General features: G+C 29.4%; 2 protein-coding genes across 2 annotated transcripts; both read right to left on the reverse strand.

The window, feature by feature from the left end:
• Positions 1-7,311: 7,311 nt before the first annotated feature.
• LOC101209553 (lysophospholipid acyltransferase 1) lies at positions 7,312-13,115 on the reverse strand. The gene is made up of 8 exons (XM_004148234.3): positions 12,480-13,115; positions 10,804-10,859; positions 9,384-9,604; positions 8,884-9,292; positions 8,579-8,664; positions 8,106-8,169; positions 7,886-8,004; positions 7,312-7,807 (listed from the first exon to the last, which is right to left on the reverse strand). Exons 1-8 carry the CDS (start codon positions 12,779-12,781, stop codon positions 7,670-7,672), a joined length of 1,395 nt encoding a protein of 464 aa, XP_004148282.1. The 5' UTR covers positions 12,782-13,115; the 3' UTR covers positions 7,312-7,669.
• Positions 13,116-19,236: 6,121 nt separating this feature from the next.
• LOC101209307 (F-box protein PP2-A11) lies at positions 19,237-21,383 on the reverse strand. Its single transcript, XM_004148233.3, has 3 exons — positions 20,777-21,383; positions 20,567-20,685; positions 19,237-19,908 (listed from the first exon to the last, which is right to left on the reverse strand). Exons 1-3 carry the CDS (start codon positions 21,101-21,103, stop codon positions 19,485-19,487), a joined length of 870 nt encoding a protein of 289 aa, XP_004148281.1. The 5' UTR covers positions 21,104-21,383; the 3' UTR covers positions 19,237-19,484.
• Positions 21,384-23,953: the final 2,570 nt, after the last annotated feature.

The raw sequence follows: 23,953 nt of genomic DNA on the forward strand, positions 1-23,953 counted from the left end.
CTTCATCCAAAGATTTAACCTCCCTATAGCCTTATCTCTCTTCTTATAGAAAAAAATCTACAACATCTATTTTTTTTTATATTTGCTTTATTTGTTATGATGCTTTTTTACTTATCTAATTTTTCTTTTAACCCTTGTTTTTATTTCTATTTAAAATTATAGATCTTTCTAATTGAAATTTTTAGTATTTTAAAATCCTTCTAATTTAAATTTTTATAATTTTTTTTATGTTTTTCTAAAAGTTGAGAATTTAATATATGATTTCATAGGGTTTCCTAATTATTCATAAACAAAATCGTATGACTGATTCTAGAAAATTTTGGAGTCTTATTTTCTAGAATTTATGAGGTAAGAGATCACATCTTTTCTAGTCCAATATTTGAGTCCAAGAAAAAAATAATTTTAATTAATATTTTAAAAATGCAAAAAATTATAATATTTTTTAAAAAATGATCCGTGCCTGTCACAAAAATGTGTGATGTTTCTTATGGTTTATCACATCTCAAAAGTAAATTTTATTATATTCAATAAGTAAAATAACTTGTTTTGGTATATTTGAAAGCCTGTTATGTACGTTTGATTTACAACCAAATGATTGTTCCTTAAATAATGATAGGATGAAATCGAATAATGAAGAAAAACATATTTTTAAATACAATAATAATCCAATCAAAATCAAGATGTTATATCAACAACATATCCAAAGTATTTTAGTTTAAGTGTGCCACACACAAACTCATAACTATTTTGTTCAACTAATTTGGATTCACTCAACCTCAAAAATTATCCAAATTTATTCTTAATTAATGCAACTACACACCTTTATGTTAAACTTTGCATTATTAACAAAACCTAAATCCAACTAAACTCTTAACTGCCTTTTTTAGTACAATATTATAAATGTGTGAAATACTCAAATTTAGATCTCAAACATCATTACATTTCAATTACTATTTATCAATATTATTTTGAATTTTGAATTGATATTTTTCTAATTATCTTCACTGTTTTGAAATTTTAAATCTTACACCTCACTATTTACTTAAAGTGTTCTTGCTTCGATAATAGGTAGTGCTTGAAATTTAATTATCTAACTGTTTTATTGAAGATATATACTTTAATCAAGTTCTCGACGCTTTTCAGTTGGTAAATTTTAAGAAAAAAATCCATAAAAGTTTACCTTTTTGGTCTCCGTTTTGAAGAATGTGTTTTTTTGGGTACCTGAATTTTAAAAATGTACATTTTTTAGTGTCTGAATTTATAAGAACAAACTCATTTAGTCTTTTTAAACTCTACCATTATATTCTTTAAGTTTTTTAAAAAAATAAGTTTTCAAAAGTCTCTATGTTATCCTTTTGTTTTGTTTAAATAATTATATGACATTTTGGTTTAGAAAAATAATTTCTAAAAAACAATTCGTCTCTAAAACTATGTTTTTCTAATTTTAAATATCATATTATAATTATTTTAAAAAGACAAGCAAAAAATACATCTAAAACCTTTTAAACCCATTTGAAACTAGAAAAAAAATACATTTCGAAAACTTTCAGGTCAAATTGGTCTATTCTTATAAATCTAAAATCTAAAAGGATATTTTAAAATTTAGAGATGAAAAGTACATATTCATCGGAACATAGAGATTGAAAACGTAGTTTTTCAAAAATTCTATTTGTAGGTGTCAAGAAAGTTGTTTCTCTAAATTTTCATACTTCCAATGAGATCAACTTGTACATCCAATCTATCTTGATCTTAAATTTAAAATGCATAGTAGAAACATGATGTATAGCAATGGCATCTTTAACTTTAAACAACATTGCTAGATGATCATAGTCTAGGTTTAGGTTTATTTGCATGTTTCATGAAAAATTAGATAAAGTATATATGAAGATCAAGTTAAATCTAGAAGATTTAAATTACAATATCTTTGAATAAGCTAAACTAAAATCTTATTATAGATTATATATTAACTACAAAATATATCTAGACATTACAAACTACATATATATAATCTAAAGTGGAATAAATTATGGAGTTTAAGAACTAACATGTCATTATTTCTAAAAAAAAAACAAATAGTAACGATGTAACCTTTCGAAATCTTTAATTGGGATCGTTACTTTGTGAATATAAATTTACAACAAAAACAGTTTAGCCATTGAAGTGAAAATTAATGCTATTTTAAAATAAGAATAATGACGACTTCAAAACAATTTATAAAATTATTAAATAAACATATATCTCTTGTCACACGGTAGTTTGATTTTGCCCTGTAATAAGTAATCTTTCTACCAAGACCTTTTAATGAACTGTTAAATCCATTTCTAACATAAACATGTTGTACAAAATCATAACGTGACATAGGTAGTATTGAACCCGAAGGCGCACAAAATATTTTGATGTAAGTAGTGAACTCGAAGGAACACAAGACAAATTATCCTAATCTAATATTAGTCTTAAAGCTCGAAAATACACCCAACTAATTTAAGATATTTAAAACCAAATTACCACACAAAAATTGGATGTTACACAAATATAATGAAAATTTGGTACAACCTATTAAGAATTGGCCATAACCAAATGGTTGCTCATGGTTATTATTTTCATTGGATATTGAAAAACAAATTAATTTTGACAACTAAGCTATAGTTTGCTTAAGTTTAAAACCAAGTATTGCACCCCACAATACACTCACTGAACACTAAATATATAATTTTCATGATAAGAATGATGTGACATAGATGTCCAAAATTAACTTTTGCTTAGTTGTATTCCATTATTGAATGGAGTAAGATTAATAGCCTAACTACATACATAGGCTTAACGATGGACCATATTTTCAATTTTGTCTAAGTTCACCATTATATATTTTCAAATTTTCCATGAAGTCAATACAAAATATCACAAAATCCTCAACTCAATTACAATAAAGCCCTCATCAAATTAGATTTCATATTTTTTAAGAAAATCAAACAAAGAAACAGATAGTATGTCCAATCAAACTTTTATATGTATAATATATTGAGTGGGGATGTTGGAAATGATTCGTAGACACATTTTTGTTTTCTCTTTGATTTAATACCCTAGTTCATGTCCTAGCTTGAGCGTAGCTTAATTAACATAATGCTTGTGCTTTAATACAAATTATTTATCAAAAATATTACCAACCATGTCATTAAAGAATAATTAAGTGGTGCAAAATAATAGAGTGTTCGTTTTGAGATTTGAGGAACCAAATAAATGAAAATATATTGCAGATGATTCATTTAAGTGGTGCAAAATAGTAAAAAAAAAAAATGAAGTTAATTTAGGAATTCTCTTTTCTACTTAAGTTTTTGTGGTTGTTTTCTTCTTCAACTAATTCTTCTTTGGCATGGTGACTCAATGGTGATTCCACCAGCAAGCAGCTTTAACGTGCGCGACACAAACCAAAGACGAGTGAGAGCAACACCAACCAACAATGGACGAGAGTGACAACCAATCAAGGAGATTGAGAGAGATCAAGTGAGATTGATGATAAAATATATAATGACACTAACTAGTCTAGAAGAGTGTTGAAGTATCTATAATATGTCATTAGTGTGTAAATTAGATTTCTCTAGAATTATGTTGAAAGATGTAAATAAATATTTAAAAGAAAAAATCTAGAAATAACCTAGATTTTTTAGGTTAAAGAATTTGTGAATTCATTTAGATATAGATGATACTAAAAATATCTAGAATAGTAGAGAAATCTTTGGCTTGGGTTCCAAAGAAGAACTTTTGTAAAAAATAATGTAAATTTTGAAACATATGTCAAAAATAGGTTTAGTGTAAAACTATTGACAAAAATAGGTGAGTTGAGGTGAAGTCGTATATCGGGTACACGACTTCCATACAGTGAACTCCACATCTTTTATTTTTTTCTTATTTTGATATATATACTACACTTGGCACTACTTTTTTTTATTTTCTCATTATTTATATACGTGGGTCTCATACATTTTACTTTTTCTCATTATTTATATACATACCCACATATAATATAATATATATTAAACATTCAAATTCTAAAAAATATATTTATTTATTAAATTAATTTTTTTATTTTTTTCTTTATATATATTTAAATATCACAATCTTCGATCTTCAATTTTTCTTATTAAATTCATTTTTCTAATTTAATTTAATTCTTTCTTAATCAAAATTATACATATCTTCTTTTTACAATTTTTTATTTTTTTAAAATAACTCATATATTAACAAAATATGTTATTAAAAATATATTAAACAAATAAAAATAGTAATAATAATAATTGAGAGAAGTTGAGGTTACTCCAAACAAAAAATAATAACACTTGAAGTCACTCATGCACAGGTAATTGAATAAAAAAATTATGTTTATGGCGAAAGAAAAAAAACAAGAATTGGTTCGATTACAAATTAAATTTAAAAAACTTAACGGATAAATTTTTAGGATAATTTTTTACTGCAAATTTATTTTTATTATTATTTTTAGTGTAAATTTCAACTTCTCTCAATTATTACTATTATTTTGTTTTGTTTAATATATTTTTAATAACATATTTTGGTAATATATGTGTTTTTTAAAAGAGAAAAATAGAAAAAGATATGTATTATTTTGGTTAATAAATAATTAAATTAAATTAGAAAAGATAAATTAATAAGAAAAATTGTTGAGATATTTAATATATATATATATATTTTTTATTCAATTAGTAATTATTGTTATTATTATTTTGAGTAACTTCAACTTCTTTTAATTATTATTATTACTATTTTCATTTGTTTAATAACATATTTTGTTAATACATGTCGTTTTTAAAAAAATATTGAAAATTGGGAAAAATATGTATAATTTTGATTAAGTAATAATTAAATTAAATTAAAAAAATAAATTTAATAAGAAAAATTGAAAATCGAAGATTGAAATATTTAAATATATATAAAGAAAAAAGGAAAAAAATAATTTAATAAAGAAAGATATTTTTAGAATTTGAATGTTTAATATATATATATTATATTATATGTGGGTATATATATATAAATAATGAGAAAAAGTAAAATGTGTGGGACCCACGTATATAGATAATGAGAAGATAAAAAAATGTTGTGTCGAGTGTAGTATATATATAAAAAAAAAAATAGAAGATATAGAGTTCACTGCATGAAAGTTGTGTGCTCATCTCAACTCACATATTTTTGTCAATAGTTTTGTACTCAGCCTATTTTTTACGTATGTTTCAAAATTTACATTATTTTTAAAAAAAGTTCTCCAAAAAAATTTACACCGGAGGTGTGATCTTGGTTTGTGAACCAACAAGGCAAAGTAATTAAAGCAAAGCAAAGTAAGTAATGAGAGGAAGAAATAAAGTAAGAAAAGTAAAGAGAATCTGAGTGAGAGTGAGTAAGTGTTTTCTCTGTTTCCATTGTTTCTAATTTTTCTTAATAAAAGTTTCATTTCTTCCGGTTGAATATCTCTTTCTTTTGTGTTAATTTCTTCAACAATTGAGAGATCAACCAAAGCCAAGCGAAACTAAGAAATGTAATGATTCGTGAGTGAAAAAAGAAAAGAGAGCGAGATGGGTGAGAGAAATTACTTTTTCGCATGCTCATAAGTTTATTTTGGTAATCTTACTCGAATTTGATGTCAGCAAAGAGTCATTCAACATTAAAATAAAAAAAATAAAACCACATCAATTGACATTCTCTCCAATTTTTGGGTCATTTATCCAACGAACTCTCAAATAAACATCAACTTCAAACATCAAAACTAGAGACCAAAAGTGCATTTTTTCCTATATAATTTTAGGGTGTGTTTGGATTGATTTTTGAAGTGTTTAATTTTTAAAATAATTCATTTTAAAATAAATTGAGATATTTGACATTTGTTTAAAATAAATTTTAGAAAAATAAGATTATGAAATAAATCATTTTAGAGAAAATACATTTATCCAAATTTTAAAATAAATATTTATTTGGTGTTTAATGGGAAATTCCTTTCAAAGATGTATTTTTTTCCTCTATTTGTTATATTTCTTTTTACTATTTATTTTTCACTCCGTCGTTTTTTTTAAATACTTTGAATATTTTTTAATGTGTGTTCATATACATTTAAATATATAGAGATTTGCAAATGTTTCTCTTTAAGCCAAATCTACTTCGCTTTAACATCTATGAAAGAAATCATGAGAATGTCAATGAAAAACACAATCTTTCGGTGCGTTAAATGAAAATGAATTAAGAACGTTATTTATCTTATTTATATTTTGTCGTTGGAAATCAATTAATTTTTTTATATAGTTATGTATTTACATTTCAAGATATTTGTGCTTTTAAAATTGAATTGTTCAAAATAATAGTAATAATAACAACGAAATTAATATTTAGTTTTAAGTATTTGAAAAATCAATAATTTCAAGATTATGTACGATTAATTTTAAAAAATATTTAAAATGTGTGTATTTTATTATGAAATTAATTTATAATGTTTAATAGTCTTTTATGGTAATTTAACCTACGTATAAAACATTATTAGTATAGGACAAACCAAACACATTTTTACATATAAACGTTTATAAATAGGTCAAACCAAACATGTAAGTGTTTAGATTTTAAACTCATTTAAAAACAAAGTGTTTTTTAATAAATTTATTTTTTAAAAAATATTTTTTAAAAGGTAATCCAAATGGACCATTAGTCCACTTAGTTCTCCTAAATATTTATTACCTTGAAATTATTCTTTTATACCAAAATTAGCTAAATAATAAAATTAACATTAATTATAATACAATAATATATTTTCAAATTCTAATATAATAAACAACGTGTTTTCTTATAAAAAATAAAATATTAAGAATAGATTCATGAAACTCCAAAAAAAAAAAAAAAATGGCTTGCATGGGCCATGAACTCCACTCGATTGCTTCTCATAAATGAAGTGGGACATTTACAAAAATAACGAAAAAGAAATTTTATGATAATAGAATCTATGTCATCACAATTATTAAATTACAAAAGTAATATATTTAAAAACAAATAACCATCGGATAGTTTAATAGTCTTTTAATAGTTTTATAATATATCTAATTATTTGTCATATTTGCAATATGAATGCAATTTTCCTAAATTAAACATCTTTTCTATCAAGTTCTTGATTCCAGTAAGATTATGTCAGACTGAATCAAAATTTTGAAGAATCGGTCCAAAATTCAATCATTTATTGAACACTATTAAATCTGAGCCCTTAAAAATAATATTATTGTACAAGTTGTATTTAGTGTCCAATCATCTCATTTTATATATACATAACCCTTTGAAGAGAACAAGAACTTGATTGAACATTGACAAATTCTAGGAGCACCAACTTATATAGCAACAACACCAAAATGCCATCAAAATTGGACCATTCTAATTAATTAGGCATCAAGGCAAGCATTTTCCAAAAGCATTCAACAAACTACTTCAAACGATGTAGACTTAAAAGATTTAGAATTCAAACCACTCCTATTCTTCAACTTAAGAGATCCATCAAAACTAACATAAATAACAGTGTGCCAAATGTTCATGGATGTCAAGTGGATAAAAGAGCAACAACAGTGCTTCTTTTCACCCATACTCATTTTGAAGTTATTCAGAAACCCATAAAAAGGACCAAGCTTTCGTATCTCACTCACTGATCTTTTCGAGCTTTAGATCTAGCTGGTGCGGGTTTAATGATGTAACTGAGTAAGATTAGCGTGATGGGAATGACGGTTCCGATGTAGTACACACTTCCATACGAGGCAAGTGTCTCGTGCAAGCTCAAGACCTGCCCAAAACATCATATCAGAAACTTATAGGAATGACAAGAAAGTGAGTGTGAGGTAAGCAAGGGAAAGAGAGGTACCATGAACCCAACGCAGGAGTAGTTCAGAACCAAAACTGTGTAAGCGAAGTTCAAAAATCCAAGTATAGTTTTGAGGAAAGCCATGGATGGAGGAATAGCTTGTTGCCATCTGTAAATAACTGCTCGACGGGCGCCACAGAAGTGAAGGAAACAAAAGAAAAATGTTAAATAACTGAAGAACGGGCATGGACACTGTAATAACAGGTAGGCCATTACATACCTCTTGAACCAGCAATCATCACAGCGGACTGAACAAAGAAGATGATGTACCCAGGATACAAACCCTATATTTTTTCACATATGCAGAAAAGCAAGTCGGTGTCAGAAAACAATAATACAAAAATACGAAAATACATCACACCTACCAATACAGACTCTATACCTTGGAATGAAAAGAACACACCATAGTTAATTAAAGAAGCACAACCTTTTTTTCTGAAACCCCAACTAAATTATGAAATAAACAAATTGTTCAGAAAAACAAATTTCTGGCTTTAAAAGTTTGGTTAAGAATTCAGAAACATATTATGAATATTAAGTACATATAAAGGTTATGGATATAGAACAATCAAACCTAAAGAAGAAAAGAAGAATGCAATAGAACCTTAAAATAACCACAAATTCTGAAATTGTAATGGAATAAAAAAGGTACAGCTAAAGATTAAAAGGAGAAATCTGTTTCATAATACTCACATGCCAAACAGCACTGACAGTCTGTGTTGCCAGCAGCTGAAAGAAACCAGGTTTCCTCCCCTTTTGAACCAACCTTTCATAAACATCTACACCAACATGAAACAGCAATGAGATTGTTTTAAATTTATGAACTGCTGCTCTTTTCTAAAAGCCACGTGTCCAGAAACATGTTGAATGGAGAAAGTTTCAGATATGGACATCACTAGTTTCTTTCTAGATATGCTGAAGTTACCCCAAAATCACAACCTAAAAATTCACAGCGAGTAAACTAGTGAACTGCTTAAAGCTATTGAAAAGAAACTCACAATGGCGAAGCCAAGTGCTGACTTGAATATTCCATTTAAGAGGAATCTCAACTGCACTCTTCACAAACTCAAGACCAAGAATGTCGACATTCTTTGCACGGTCCCAGCGTGGTTTAGGTGGAGAAGATTTTGTCCAACCACTGAAACCTAAGCCAGAAATAATGATGGAGGCCTCGGAAATTGACCAGATGAAATAATATTTCCAGCGTGCAGTGAAGCCTGCCATATATTGGTACCCAAGACGCTTCCAGAATGGCCAATCATGGTAGACAGGATCAATAAAACGGGACAACGGAAACTGAGGTACCAGGTACAAATACAAGCCCATGCAAAAAGCAGCTTGGAGAAGAGCTCTAATTGTTGCCCAATATGGTGATGGAGGTGGGTTTTGTTCATCATGCTTCCAAATCTAAAAAAGAACCAAGATGAAAGAATTTAATATAAGAAAGTCTACCCAAAAGTTTGAGGCAAAAATAATCAAAGAAGAAGAATAGGCAGACCCCTTTTCCATCAGTCCATTCAAGATAATCTTTCATTTCATAAACAGGACCAGCAAAGTGGCTGCCACAGCAGAGGCAGTAACCAATGTACTCGATTAATGAGGGCAGCTTAATCAACCGATTTTTCTTTTGAGCCTCAGTTAAACCTTCTTCTTTTAACAACCCATCATTATAATTTATGGCACATGAAATGACTTTCAGTGTCAACACCATCAAAGCCCCTGAACAAGTAGTGGAAAGAATGTCAGTAACCAAAGATGTAAATATAAACTGGAGGTTAGAAACTCAAGCGAGCATAAATAAATCAGTAATCCTAAATATTTAACACATTGTGAAACCAATAATTTGTGGCAGTATAAGAACTATGCTTCCGAGAACTGAATTGTTTATCACACAGCTGAGAATTGAGATTGACTACAATCTTGCCATGATAGAATGGATGGAATTTTTCTTAAGCAATAACCTTTCAGAATAGGAATTAAGGAATGAATTCATTATATAGTTTGTTGCAAAGTGTTATGCCAAACTATATCCCTGACCAAAGATTGCAGAATCTAGGGAGCTTCAAAAAAAATTCCAGCAAGTCTATTTTTAAAAACCTCTAAGAAATCCACCACTTGTATATTTGCATAATGGGTTGTGTAGGGGCATCAGGAAGTCTACAACGTCTGAAAAATCAAATTATTCCTATACACTTTGGCCTTGGTAGAACTCATTACTTTCGTTCAAAAGACAAATCCAACCTTCTGCACTTCTCCTAAGTCCTACCTAATGCATGTTTTGCAATGATGCTTAGAGCATCAGTTGCATCTCTTTTGAGGTTCATTGTGCATCTCTATTGGATGGCTTTAATGTTAATTCGTAACTTCGAAAAAACAAACAAAGAAGCTTGCCTTCAGCTCCTCTGTGGCTAGAATTTCAGACCAGCCAAAAACTGTGATCAAACGTGGTTAAAGCACTACTTTGAGAGATCGGAAGAAATGTCTTATAAATTATAAATTTGAAGTTAGGTTTGGGAATGACAAGAAAGTTTAAGAATCAGTCCAACTTATGCATGCCAATTGGTGCACTTTCTATCTTAGCCCTTTAATTATGTACTAGTTCAATGATTGTACTGTAGCAGTTCAAGTAACATTCTATTATTTCCTTCGCACTTGGAGATGATGTGCCATACATGAAAGTTGACTAGTTTTGTACCAAAAACGTATGGCCCAGATGATGATGTGCCATACATGAGACTTTATCAACATCAAAGAAATAAGCCGACCGGGATTGGATTTGAACAAGTGACCATTAGAACAAGATACTATTTACCAGTCCCTCTTTGAGATAAACAATATATTTTTCTTTAAAAAAAAAACAACGTGTTTGGACACTAATAAAAGAAAAAAGAAGGCACAAGTCTAGTTAGTGATCTTACCAGTTGCGTCGATACCTCCTTCTTTCCAAGCGTCCCCACTCATGTAATATACATGGCTACACATGTGGACAAATAGTCAAGAATTCTGGAATCAAAAGCACAATCTCAAGAATTTTGAAAGATCTTTATGACAAGATAAGGCAGAAATCTTAGCATTTATTGATGCAAGTGAATTTGAAACACAAGCATTAATCACATGCTATATTTTTAGTTCAATGACAAGTCTTTTTTCTGAAAATGACAACACTGCCTCAAGATAAAAAGTCAAAATATTAGACATGGATCAAGGTTATTCCTTCGAAGTACAAACACATTAGAGAATAATATCCAAAACCATTAGCTTAGAAGCACATTGCAGATAAGTACCTCAAAAATTTTGCAAAAGGATGGTGGTAAAATTCAATTATAAGTGTACAAAAACTAAAAACACAGTGGGGATCAAACAAATTCTTCTGCTTCTCCTCCAGAAACCATGTCCCCTTGCCTATTATTCAGCTCACGCTATTTTCTCAAACCTCGTTATGAATTCCTTCCCCTCTATTTTCTAAGTTCTAACTAGCTTTTAAGTTTAACTCCAAGTTTTCAGTGGTGTTCAAGTTTAATGTGGAGACCAGGGCTCCATTAAACGGTGTAACAACGTAGCAAAGAATCTGATTGACAGTTGACGCGACCCCAGGAGCAATATATTTCTCAGAGGATTCACAATAGGCAATTATGTGGTTTCTGTCGAATTAGCTTCAAGCATGAAGAAGTATATTGCTGAATTTATTTACTTGCTAAACAAGAAAATGTTGAATCATAGTTCCTAGGGTTTAACAACAAAGGAATTTTTAACCACGGTTAGTCCTCAAACTTGATCATCAAAAGGTATTACCTTTTTCAGTTATCTTTTTATTACTCAATGCCACAGCTGTACAACCTATAGAACAGATCTTGTTCAAGTAAGGTCGTGCAAATGTTGTTATCTTTAGAAGGCCATTTCACCCTCTCAAAGGAAATTGATAGCAGATGTCTCTACTTCTAGTGATTGTGAACACATAATTGTTTCAAGAAGGTGTTTTCACAATGATTTGTACCAAACTTAGGGTTCTTTTAAAGAGGAAATAAATTCTACTTTTATCAATGCTATAACTGTACCAAGACAAAATGACTAACGGAACATTCCTAACTAAAATTTAAAATCGGGTACACTAAAAGACCAAATGAACTAAGCATAGATATAGTCATCTCCAGCACAAAAAAATTTCCTCAGTTTCCTAACAATTCAATCAACAAGGACCAAAGTTCTCTTTCTTACTTCCAACAGCTCTGCCAAGAAAAACAGAGTACTAAGGTCAAATCTATTTCACATCTTCCTGCATGTCAATAAAACGATAGTTTAAAAAAAGACCACAAACCACCATCCATTCCCAAAGACAAACACAACTCCACATTATAAAAAGGAGCTGCATGCACAGAATTACAACACCATTACATTACCCCCAAGTTCAATTTCCACCAGATTCATCGCAACAAGAACTCAAAGAGTGAAAAACAGTAAAAGGTAGTTAGTTGCATTCGACGAAATACAACACCACAAATGAACGGAATATGCAATTGCAATCAGATCGTTCAATTTGAAAAGCCCCATCAATTACAAAAGCTATCACAAAACAAATTAAATCGATTCCACTTACCATCCAATGAGATAACCAAACCCCAAGAAGAAGGTAATCAAACCGCAATGGCGACGGAAGAGGACCATGGAAGCATAACCCAGGAACATGGGGACCAAAAAATGGAGATTTGAAGAGAACCCAAAAGAGAGATAAGAGAGAAGAACACCGGAAAGGGCGGAATAGAGATGTTTGGGGAGGCGACCTGGGACAATCCGCCATAGAAAGCTGACCGGAATTGTGGCGACGAAACAGAGAAGGAATCGGAGAACAGGGACGGAGACGCCAATGGAGGCAGCCAAGGATTCCATCTCCAGGCCCATCGAAAGGCGTTGGCTTTGGAAGAAGGAAGCTTGACCCAGTTGTTGTAATGTGTTGAAAACTTAAAAGAGGCTCTGGGTTTTGGTTTTTCTCGAAATTAACGAAGCTTATTCTATGAATATTTTCAGAACAGGATCTTGACTGGGCCGGATTTCTTGTATGTGGCTTGGAATCACAGGCTCGGATCAAGGTCCCAACACTTTGCTGTATCTTATTGCTTCAGTCAATTTGGATTTTCATCGTCAAATATCTGCTTGGTGAAATTTGTGAAATTGCCCCTCGACGGAGGAAACTGATGAAGCTATTTCAGAGACTTGATTCACCCATGTGCCAAGTGTTTGGATTTATGTATAGGGTTTATTATTATCAAAACTTTCAAAATTTTAGATACTAAAATTGAATAAATACTAGGTAGGTTTTCTTTTATATGAATTGTTTTACCATTCATGTATGAAAAGATGAGTGAACTCAAATATCGCTCCTCTGTAGTTTTACTTTCTTCATATGCTAAGTGTTGGATTTGTAGAGTTGTTAGAAATACAAACTAATTGATCTCATTTCTTAACTTTTTATAACTATTTAATAACCTTTTCAACTTTTGAATTTTGTTTCAAATGGGTTTCTAAACATTTCATTTTCTCTCTTCATTCAATGTGTTCATCTTTTTAAATTCATGTTTTAGATATAAACATAAGTCTAATAAAATCTTACCCTTTTAATTTTGCATCTACTGAATTGATCAATGTAGAAAGAAAAAAAAAATCAAAGTCTTCATCAACCAAATGACACAAATAAGTTTAGTTAACTTCAAACATAAATTATTAGAAGAAATTTTAAGGTAAGGTTGAAATTTTAAAATAAAAGTGTGAGAAATCTCATCATAGAAATACAAAACTAATGTTATAACCACCAATTTATGAAAGAAATTAATGTCTCCATTTTTCTTGGGGGAGTTGCCTAACATAAATAAATAAATTTACGTACAACTTTGATATTACTTGGTATGGTTACAAATAAATGCATAAATAATTTGAATAAACCTACAACTACCAACTTTTCAATAAATGTCGTTGGCTCCAAAATCTAGATGAAAATACTTATCTAACATTCATGCGCTTCCAACGATAAATTTATGATTTGGAGAAGAGATGATGATCTACAAAATAAAGAAGAAGAAACCATTGATATGGTGTATACCAAAAACGTACAATGCTTAAGTCAAAATATCAAACAAGGATCAGTAAAAGGTAGAACTAAGTAGGCAAAAGAACTTATTCTACGGGATTCTTATGAGCTTCTATTTATAGAGGGTGAGCCTAAGGTTCCTAATCCATAAGAGATTAAGGAATGTTGATTTTAGTGAGCAATGAAGCTATAATCGTGACTTGTGGGAAGTGAGTCTCCGTGAAAAGAAAAAAGTGGTCTCAACCTTGACCTTCAAGGGCGAGGTGGATGATGCGACATGCAACTGCATGTGGTAAGTGATAGTAAATTAAAATGGCATAAAATGTCATGTATTGTCCTCAAGGATAAAATTTTAGTTTTGCTTATCTATTTTAGAATTCAAGTGGTAAAGCTCATCTACACATTTGATTGTCATAGTGTCGCAGTGCTCTTACACAACATCACAACGTTGTGTTATGCATTGCATATAGTCTGATATATTATTCTCTCGAATTTTGGGGCCATGGTCACATTGTGGAGCATCGCACTGCTACCTTGTTCTTCTTTTTTCTGGCAACTTGAGATTTTCTTCACTTCTTGTTGGAAATTTATTTCAGCTTAGTTCTATTGACTTCCAACACTTGTTTTGTTGACAAATCTTTGAAAAACACTACAAAACACACATGAAATCTAATAAGGAGAGAATAAAGCACTTATTTATGCTTTTTAGCAAGCATTATGTTTGAAGAAAGTTGGGTAACACACAAATACATTTACATACAACCTACCTATACTGTGATACCACTTGTTAGAGTGTCAAGTATGTGCAAGTGCATGCATACATATAATGAAATCTACCATAATAAAGAGGCAACCAATTTATCAATAAATGTGAAACCCTTATCTAAAGTGTGGTCTACTTTTTCAGCAATAAAATATTAAATAATTAATTTTATTGTGTCCAATTTTAGTTTATTTTTAAATAGACAAATATTGTCATGTTGCCTTTCATGTACTATATTACTATAATATTTAAATTCAAAATTGATTACACATTTTAGAGAAATAAATAAACTTAAGATTGCTTCCTCTTCTTAAATGGTGAAGTTTCTCCCAAGCATTCAAATTTTGGTAGAGAGAATGCATACAACACCATGTCTTTCCATTCAAATATTTTCTATTGAGCAGAGGAAATTAAAGTCTTACGTAAGTTTTAAAATATGAAATTTGGATATATTTTATAAATATTTTAACACTCAATTTTCATTAATAGAAGAATCAAATCCACATCAATGGAATTATGATCCTTTCTCACAAAGCCTTACCAATTATAAATATGGAATACAAATAAATTGTTAAAAGAATTGTCCATGTGCATTTTAATTAAAATGTTTCTAAAACTTGTTGGGGTCACTAGATAAATTGACAAAATTAAAGTTGTAGCAAAAATAAAACGTAATTATTAAAATGACAAAATCAAATCAATAATAAAAACTAAAAAGTGTGAAATTGTAAAAAATACTCATTTGAATTATATTGTACAACGTTAAAGAATAACTTAGAGAGTTTCTAAACCGTTCAAAAATTACTAAAATACCATATAACTCAACCAAATATCATAGTAATTGAGATGCATCGTACCTACCAAACAACTTCAAATATAAAACACATGTATGCGAGGGAAGTGGACGATGGACTTCGTCTTAGTGAGACAAGCATAGTTTATCGTAGAAGTGAACTTGTTAGCAAGTGAGTATTTGAAGGATTGCAACTTTAGAACGATGTGATTGTTTGAAATATGATTAACAACAGACTAGTTTTAGGAAGTTTGATCGTCTTAATTTCATGTGACCAGTTTATTAATAGATTCTCAAAAGCTAAATTTGAACGCCATCATTGAAAATGATGTTCAAAGTGAAAACAAAAGCATACAAAATGTGTGTGAGTTACCAAAAAATCGACAATCTAAAAAGGAATGATCATCAAAAGTTAGCCATCAAAAGTTAATTTGAAAAGTTATTAAATAAAATCAAATCTAATAATAAAAAAGATAAATTCAAATAAAATTCGAGGGAGAAAAATCATCTTGTTTATTTACAAGTATGTTGTATTCATGATTTCATTTTCGTTTAAGTTTGAACAATTGTTTTGTATTTATAACCCTATCAACCACAAAAAAAATATAAATAGAAGTCTAAATCGTTATAAGAACGTAACAAAATATAAATTAGCAAAATACAAGAAAAGAAAAATCTACCCCTTTTATCTTTTGAAATTTATTAGGTTGAAATCTCATAAACGATTCTTTCTGTTTATAATTTACATGATATAACAATTATACTATATTTGAAAATGGTATGATTGGAAAGTAAAAAATGTTTACCATAAATACAATCAACAATTTTTTATAGATCAAACATTTTAATATTCTCAATGAATCAAAATCTTTTCTAGTTTTGAAGAGGGTAAATCAAACATTTTTCTTTTTTTACTTTTTGTTAGATCAATCGTATTTGATATAAAACTGCCAATTCAAATTTCAAAAGGGAGAAAACTATGGCACCTTTCTCCTTAATTCTTTAAATTGCAGTCCAATAATAAGCAATTTTTCATAATTTTAATTAGTTACATTAGTATACAATCTTATAAGTAACGATTCTAACTGCTGTATTCGCATAAAATACAATGTAATCCATAAGTCATATATCTCAAAGTCATATATCTCACCATATCAAAGTCTCGCGTATTAAAAATATGTGGCAGCTCTGTTACCCACATTTCTTTTGTCATAAAACTTATCAAATGGGGTTTTTTGTTGTTTCCTCTTTCCTTCCACTTTCCTATTATTTTATATACCCATAGTCATCCTCTTGTTTAATCAACACGGGACTTTGATCGCATTCCTAGCCGACAGTGTGATCTTTCACTTGATCATCACTTTCTTAACATATCTTTTAAACCGATTTAACATATTCACATTTTAGTCATTACTAAGCCTCTCCACATCAAACAAAACTCGACGCTGAATATCTAACTATTTAAAAAATGTAGCAATTCTATCAAATTCTATATAGCCAATTTAATTTTTTTTTCTTGTTATACTTTGTAAATAGTTTCATTTTTTTATTCGCTATCAATAAGAATTTCTATTTATAAAAAATTAGTTTTCTATATGAAAACTTTTTTTAAACCTATTAATTTTTGTAAAGAAAAATATCTTATTAAGTACACTTTAGAGAAAAGAAATTTGAACCCGAGAAACGTTGAGCTGAGCTCATATTGACAAAATAACATTATCATCCATCACTAAAAGAGCTAAATAGGGAAAAAACAAATGTTTCTTCCCATAAACCCTTTTAGATAGTATAGACAATCCATTATAAAGAAAGAATGATGTTCATCTTGAAAGAGAAATCACTTAATAAACCATGCAATAAAGTTTCATTTTTAAAATTTAGCTTTGTTGGCTCGAGACTCATATTTGATTATTAATAAAGCTTCCAATACCTAACTAGAAACGTACATAAATGTTGAATCTAACTTCATACTTCAAACAAAAACTTGAAGGCATTAAAAGCAAACAAAACTAACATTGTTAAGATTTCAAAAATAGAAATAGAAAAAGATAACAAAGGTGTTAACATTTCTAGGAAGCAACAAAGCCAGAAATTGTATAATTCAAAAATATTTGTAAAAGTTGGGCATCCCATGAGGACCATGGAAGTTCACATCTATCAAATATCAAATATCAAATGTAATGTCAACTTATTATTATTCCAACTATTGTTAAAAATGACATCTCACTTCTTTGATTTTAGGCAAAGAGACAAACAGTTGGTTTAAACTTTAATGCAAATAGAGAAAACACAGCTCATAACAAATATCAATCTTCTTTATTTCTTTATTCAAATGTGTTCTAAATTACCAATTTAATGCTCATCAATTTTAACTTCTATACTATTTCTTTTCAATGTATGGTAGAAAATTTTAAATATTTTTAGTATGTATCTAATCATTATTTGTAACATCTAACGAAATTCATTTTGTTAATTAACGACATATAAATCGAAACAAATGGCATAATTGTCTTGTGGATGGTGGTTTTCAAATCACACACGATCGAATGTTCAAAACATCGAATATGGAAAGCTAAATCATGAGTAACATAATTACAATTTGATTAACCTAAAGGAATCTCTCGATAGAACCACATAAATGGAGCTCTCTAAGCAAATCAATGAAATTATGAACCTCATTTGCAAAACTAGAATTCCCAATCAAAAGATTCCAAAGAATTTTTGGAGTCAGTTTTGACTCAAGATAAGGAAAATACTAGTTTCAAGAGCTTTGGAAACACCGTTAAAGATGACAATGGTCTTTGCTAGATCTGCTAGTAGTTTATGTCAAAGGCAAATGACTTTCCATAGCAACCATAAAATTTATCCGCATGAATCAGGAACAATGACATAGACACTCACTCCGTCATCCAAAAAAGTTGCATCATAGTTCACCTTATAGGATCCTAGCTAGGGGAAGAGTTGATTAACGAGCGGCCTTCTCAACGAAAAGGAGAGGATGACCTAGTTGTGGGTGGTGAACCTAGTGAAATTTTCATGTTTTTAGTTTTAAAAAAAATGACAATAAATTTACATTTTGCAAATTCAAAACACATATTTTTTCAAGATTGGGGGATTAGAAAGAGGTAATTTTTCCATTGATCACTATGATACTTAACCACAATTAAATTTTCACTAAATAATTAGTTTTATTCTTAACGTGAATGTCTACTAAATTTCATAATTTTTATCCCTACTAAAAGTAATTTTCAAATTTCACTTTCGTTCTTTTAAATTAGTTAGTTATTTTAAATTATATAATAAACATTAATACCAAACTAAATGGAAAGAAACCTTAAATGTAAAATGTAACCTTTTCAAAACCTACAACTATTTAGAACTATTTAAATCAAACTTTAAGTATAATGTTTTGAAACATATTGAACAAATGAAAACTAGACTCTAAAAAATATTTTTTTCCCCCTCTTCCCCTTCTTTTAAGTACAATAATGAAACTTTAAGAACCAAATTGGAACAAAAATTAAATCCCAAAGTGTAAAATTATAATATTTTTAAATCTAGAAATTAAATTTGAAACTAAACTCAAAATCAGAATAAGATGAAAACTAAATCAAAGATGTTGGATTCAACTACAAACGTATAGGGTTCAAAAGATTTGGGTGTGGTTTGTTGCACTCTTAGGCTATAATATAATGTTTTTGTGGAAAGAAGAGAAGTAACTAAGGAACCACTTTGATACAACCCTTCTTATTCATAACATATATGAGATCTGCCAATAAATACACATTTAACGAAACAAATTAAGTAATCATTTATGTAATTAAACATTGCCTCATCTCCAATACAAACAACTATAGGCTTACAAAAAATTAAAGCCTGTCATTTGAGAAGCTTTCATAACCTCATTCACCTATATATTTTTACAATAATCTCTACCTATGACAAAATTCAGACCGATGGAGTCTCAACAACGCTGGGAGGATCTCTGTTTATACTCCACTGGGAAAATCAGCACCGAATCTAAACAGAGCCCACCTTTTGTGTGCGTGCAGTCGATCTGAGTCATAGAGAATTTGATTCTCGTCGATTCGTTTCGAGCATCGACATTGAAATTACCTGCATGATGAAGAGTCCATTTCCCAGCTTCTTCTAAATAGCATTGAGTTTTCGCATGCTGACCATCTGAGGTCCAAAGCTGGAATTGCACGGGCTTTATGTTCCAACCATGAACGTGCTCAAGGTTATAGATTCGACGGCCAAATCTCTTTGATGTCCGACCCAATTGCAGCCTGAAATATAGGCTGTAACTTCCTGGTGGAAACGGAAACTCCACCTCTCCACCAACTTCAAACCACCATATTTGCTGAAGATATGCAACGGTGTGGAACCTACAAGCAAGAAAACGAAAAACAGTTGTCAGTTCCAACTCAACAGCGCAAGCAATAAAACCTTGAATGGAATGTGAATTAGGGCTCAAGAGTGATCTCAAGATTTAGATAGTTCAAGTACTTCAAACAATTAGTTATCTTTTAATATATCTGGATTCTATCAATTTCATATCCGTACGAGCCTTGAACAAGGCAAACCATGCATCTTCCTTATACATATCCCTCCAGTTCTATCAGCTTCAAAAGATCATTAAATGTCAATGAGATAACAAGGCTCCATCCAGAACACTACTGAAAACGATATGGATACACGTAAGAAACGCTTTGAATAAGCATTCCCTTTAGGATGTCTAGGGGTAGAGAGTTAAATATAATTTCCACATGAATCAAGATAAAACCTAACATCAGGTCAATCATTATTCTAACATTCCACAGGAATCGTTATGCCTCAAAGAAACAGATGTAACAAAATGATATTAATAAAAAGCAAGATCCAGAAAAATATTCCATGAAATCCATCACCATTTTAAACAGGAATGATAAAACAACAAGCACAGATTGATAACCACATCCTAATTCCACAAGATTCATTGCAATGCAATCAAAAGACATAAACAAATTAGTTCAGTTTCAATATTGATAGATGAATCTGATTTACCTCGATTCTTCAGTGGAGATACGATTCCAATACCTCCGATCATCAATCCCAGTAATCCTCAAATCCATAGAAGAAATCGATAAGCAAATACCACCTGAATATTTATCCAGCCAAACATTCTGAAACAAAAACGAAAATAACAGAAAGTCTTACAATTTGCCCTAATTATACAAAACCAAAGAAGACCCATCAAAACATAAATGAAATTACCTTATTTCCACCATCTAATGGATTGAGCCGACAAAGTCTCGTATAAATCTCTCTTTTACTCATAATCAAAGCAACATCCCCAATCAGTCGTTGAACAAGAACACTATAATTAGAGGGCAACTTAGAATCCCAAACGAAATCAGCCCAAGACGCGGCACGAAAAGCCCGATTCATCTTCCCAAGTACACAAATCTCCACGGGAGTCAAATACTTCAAAACATCCGCCGCACAGCTCTCCGGCAGGTCTCCGAGACCGGGGAAGGGCGAGGGGGACGGTGGGTGAGAGCCATTATGGAGGCGGAAAAAAAGAGAGAAATTAAGACCCATTAGAGAAAGAAGAGGATCATGAGAGAAAAAGGATGAAAGGGGTTGTTTGTATAAGGGGAAAAAGAGAGAAAGAAGGTAATGGGGGGTTGCTAGGATTCGTGAGATAAAGAGAAAACTGAGGGTGAAGAGGTATTTGTTTTGTGAAAAGAAAGTTGAAGGAATACAGCGAGGAATGATATGGACGGAAAGCAGAGACGGATGCTGAGTAGATATTTGGGGAATTGAAGATTATTTTTCAAAAGAGAAAGAAAAGAAGGGAAGAATTTTGGTTGTGGATTGTGGACTTTGATGCCAATCTTTTTCCTTCCAACAACAAATATTTCTTCCTTTTCTTTTCAAACCATAAATCTATTCATTTTATTTTTTTGTTACAACGCTTTCAAATTGATAATAAACTCTTCAAAATTAGATGTCAATTTTATTATTTTAATCTTATTCAATTATAACACTAATTTTAAATTATATATAGTTTTAGTTATAAAGAATTTGGTGGGAAATGTATGATGTGGATCCATCTCATATACATATCTTTTTTCTCTTAATTTATTTGGGTGCTGTTTGTTTGTGTTTGGTTTAAATATTCTTTTGGAAAAACTACTCTTTTTCTTAGTGTTGAATTTTGAAATCTAGGTTGTTGAATTTTAAGAATATGCGTCTTTTACTATAAAAAGTTTTCAACAAAACTAAACTTTTTAATCCTAACATTAGTTTTTTAAAAATCAGTCCATCTAATTATTTTAAATAGTTGTATGATATTTTTAAATTCAAAAAAAAATCTCTCTCTCCCTCAAATTACTTTTTCATTTCTTTTTCTCATATAAAATAACATATAATTAATATTAACAATTTTTTCAAAAGTAAAAAACTATTTACCACAACTCACTTATAATAAAATTTATTTTTTTAAAACATATATTGTTAAAAGGTTGAGATTAAAAGGATGTATTATTGAGAAAGGATTAACTAAACTAAAATTACATTTTTCATTTAATCTAACCTCTACATGTATATAATTTTTTTTCAAATTAATTCGTCCTTTTCACTTTAATTCTAAAAGAGTGGTGCGACCAAAATCTCATTTGTTATCGCCGAAATCACTTTTTTCTTCAAAAATTGATATTTGGAAAACGTTGAATTTGATTTTTTTTAAAAAAATCTAAAATTGTTTGATTAATATCTTATTCTAAGATGGTCATTTTTTTCAATACACTACTGGTGAATTCTATATGTTCTATTATGGAAGGGTTTAATTTGTCATTACCATTCAATATCTTATCTTATAACCCATTGGAAAATTCTTATTATATCAATCAATTTTTCATTAAAATGTTAATAATGGTGGCATAAAATAAGAATATATAACAAATTTTCTATTTGTTCAATTTTGCATAAGTAAAAGTAAATATAATATAACATTAGTATAAGTTAAAAAAAGACTAATATAAATTTATATTATACTTATTAATAATGTTGTAAAAGATAAAAGAATGTGGAGCACTAATTTTCTTCTTTTAAAGAAAATGGAGCACTCATTGATTGTTTTATTTCATATTCTATACCATTATCAAATCTATTTCTCAAGTTGGATTAGAATATAGTATTCCATCAAATTGTTTAGTTAAGAATCAAGATAGGATAAGCACCAATCACCAAGAATCAATTCTTACTTCAATAATTAAAAACAATTCTTTTTTATTATATATTTATAAAATATCACAATGTATCGTAATAGATTAAAATACACAAAGATATGTAATTCGTATCATAACAATAGACGTAGATATTAGTCTATCTTGATATTGTGATATTTGTAAAAAAAGAAAACTGTTATTCAAAATAATTTTCTTAATTATAATAAAATAATTTTAAAATGGCATAAAATATGTTCAAAAATAATGATTTCACTTTAAACACAATCCAACTCCAACATTTAAATTGCCTAACATGCGTTTGATATAGAAAGATGAACTTTAAATTAATTTGGAAGCATATTGATCAAAATTAAGTAAAGACAAACCCGATCTTGTATTAACAAACTCGATCTTGTATCAATTTAGGTTTGTCAAATTGATTTTTATTTTATGTCGTTAATTTATATACTACTTAATCTAACCTACCTTAGATTTTGCAAATGAAAAAAAAAAATCTAACCTAACTTAGGTGGACTTATAATAAAATCTTAAAATTGTTATATAAATATAGAATGATTTAAGTTCAATTATTGTTTAACTATTCTTGTTTTTTTTCAATAAATATATAAATTTTATATCAATATTTAAGTTTGATTATCCTCAAAATATCTCTATAATAAGAGAATGAAATATTGTGTCTCTTTGTTTTTAGTTTCGTGAAGAATCATATTTCATACTTTTAGAAATCACATACCTAACATAGTTGGTCACTCAAATGACTGTTTTTGTCCGTCATGAAAAATATAAATGAGAAACTAGTTTAATTTGTTTATGATTATTAAATGAAGAAGAATGGAAAGAATTGGCATAATGATGAATTCTTCAATAATTGATGAAATGGATTAATTATGTAGAATAGAACAGGATGAAATTTGGGTTTTGGTGTGTGTGGTTGGATGGGCACACAGATTTGTTTTCGAAAACCCAAACATTATTGCCAAAGTCAAATTAGAGCAAAAGAAAGTCATCAAAGTAGACAACTTCCCTTTCTTATTTTCTTCCATTTAATTAATTTGTATAATATTAGACACCGTCTATATTATTTACGTTAACCATAGTACCTTTAATTTGTTTGAAGAGAAGAAGAATGTGTTCTACCAAAGAGTTATATGGTCCAATTTAGGTCCATTAAGTCAACTAATTAAACCAAAATCACGAG

This window comes from Cucumis sativus, chromosome 3 (genome assembly GCF_000004075.3).
Source record: "Cucumis sativus cultivar 9930 chromosome 3, Cucumber_9930_V3, whole genome shotgun sequence".
Taxonomy (NCBI): domain Eukaryota; kingdom Viridiplantae; phylum Streptophyta; class Magnoliopsida; order Cucurbitales; family Cucurbitaceae; genus Cucumis; species Cucumis sativus.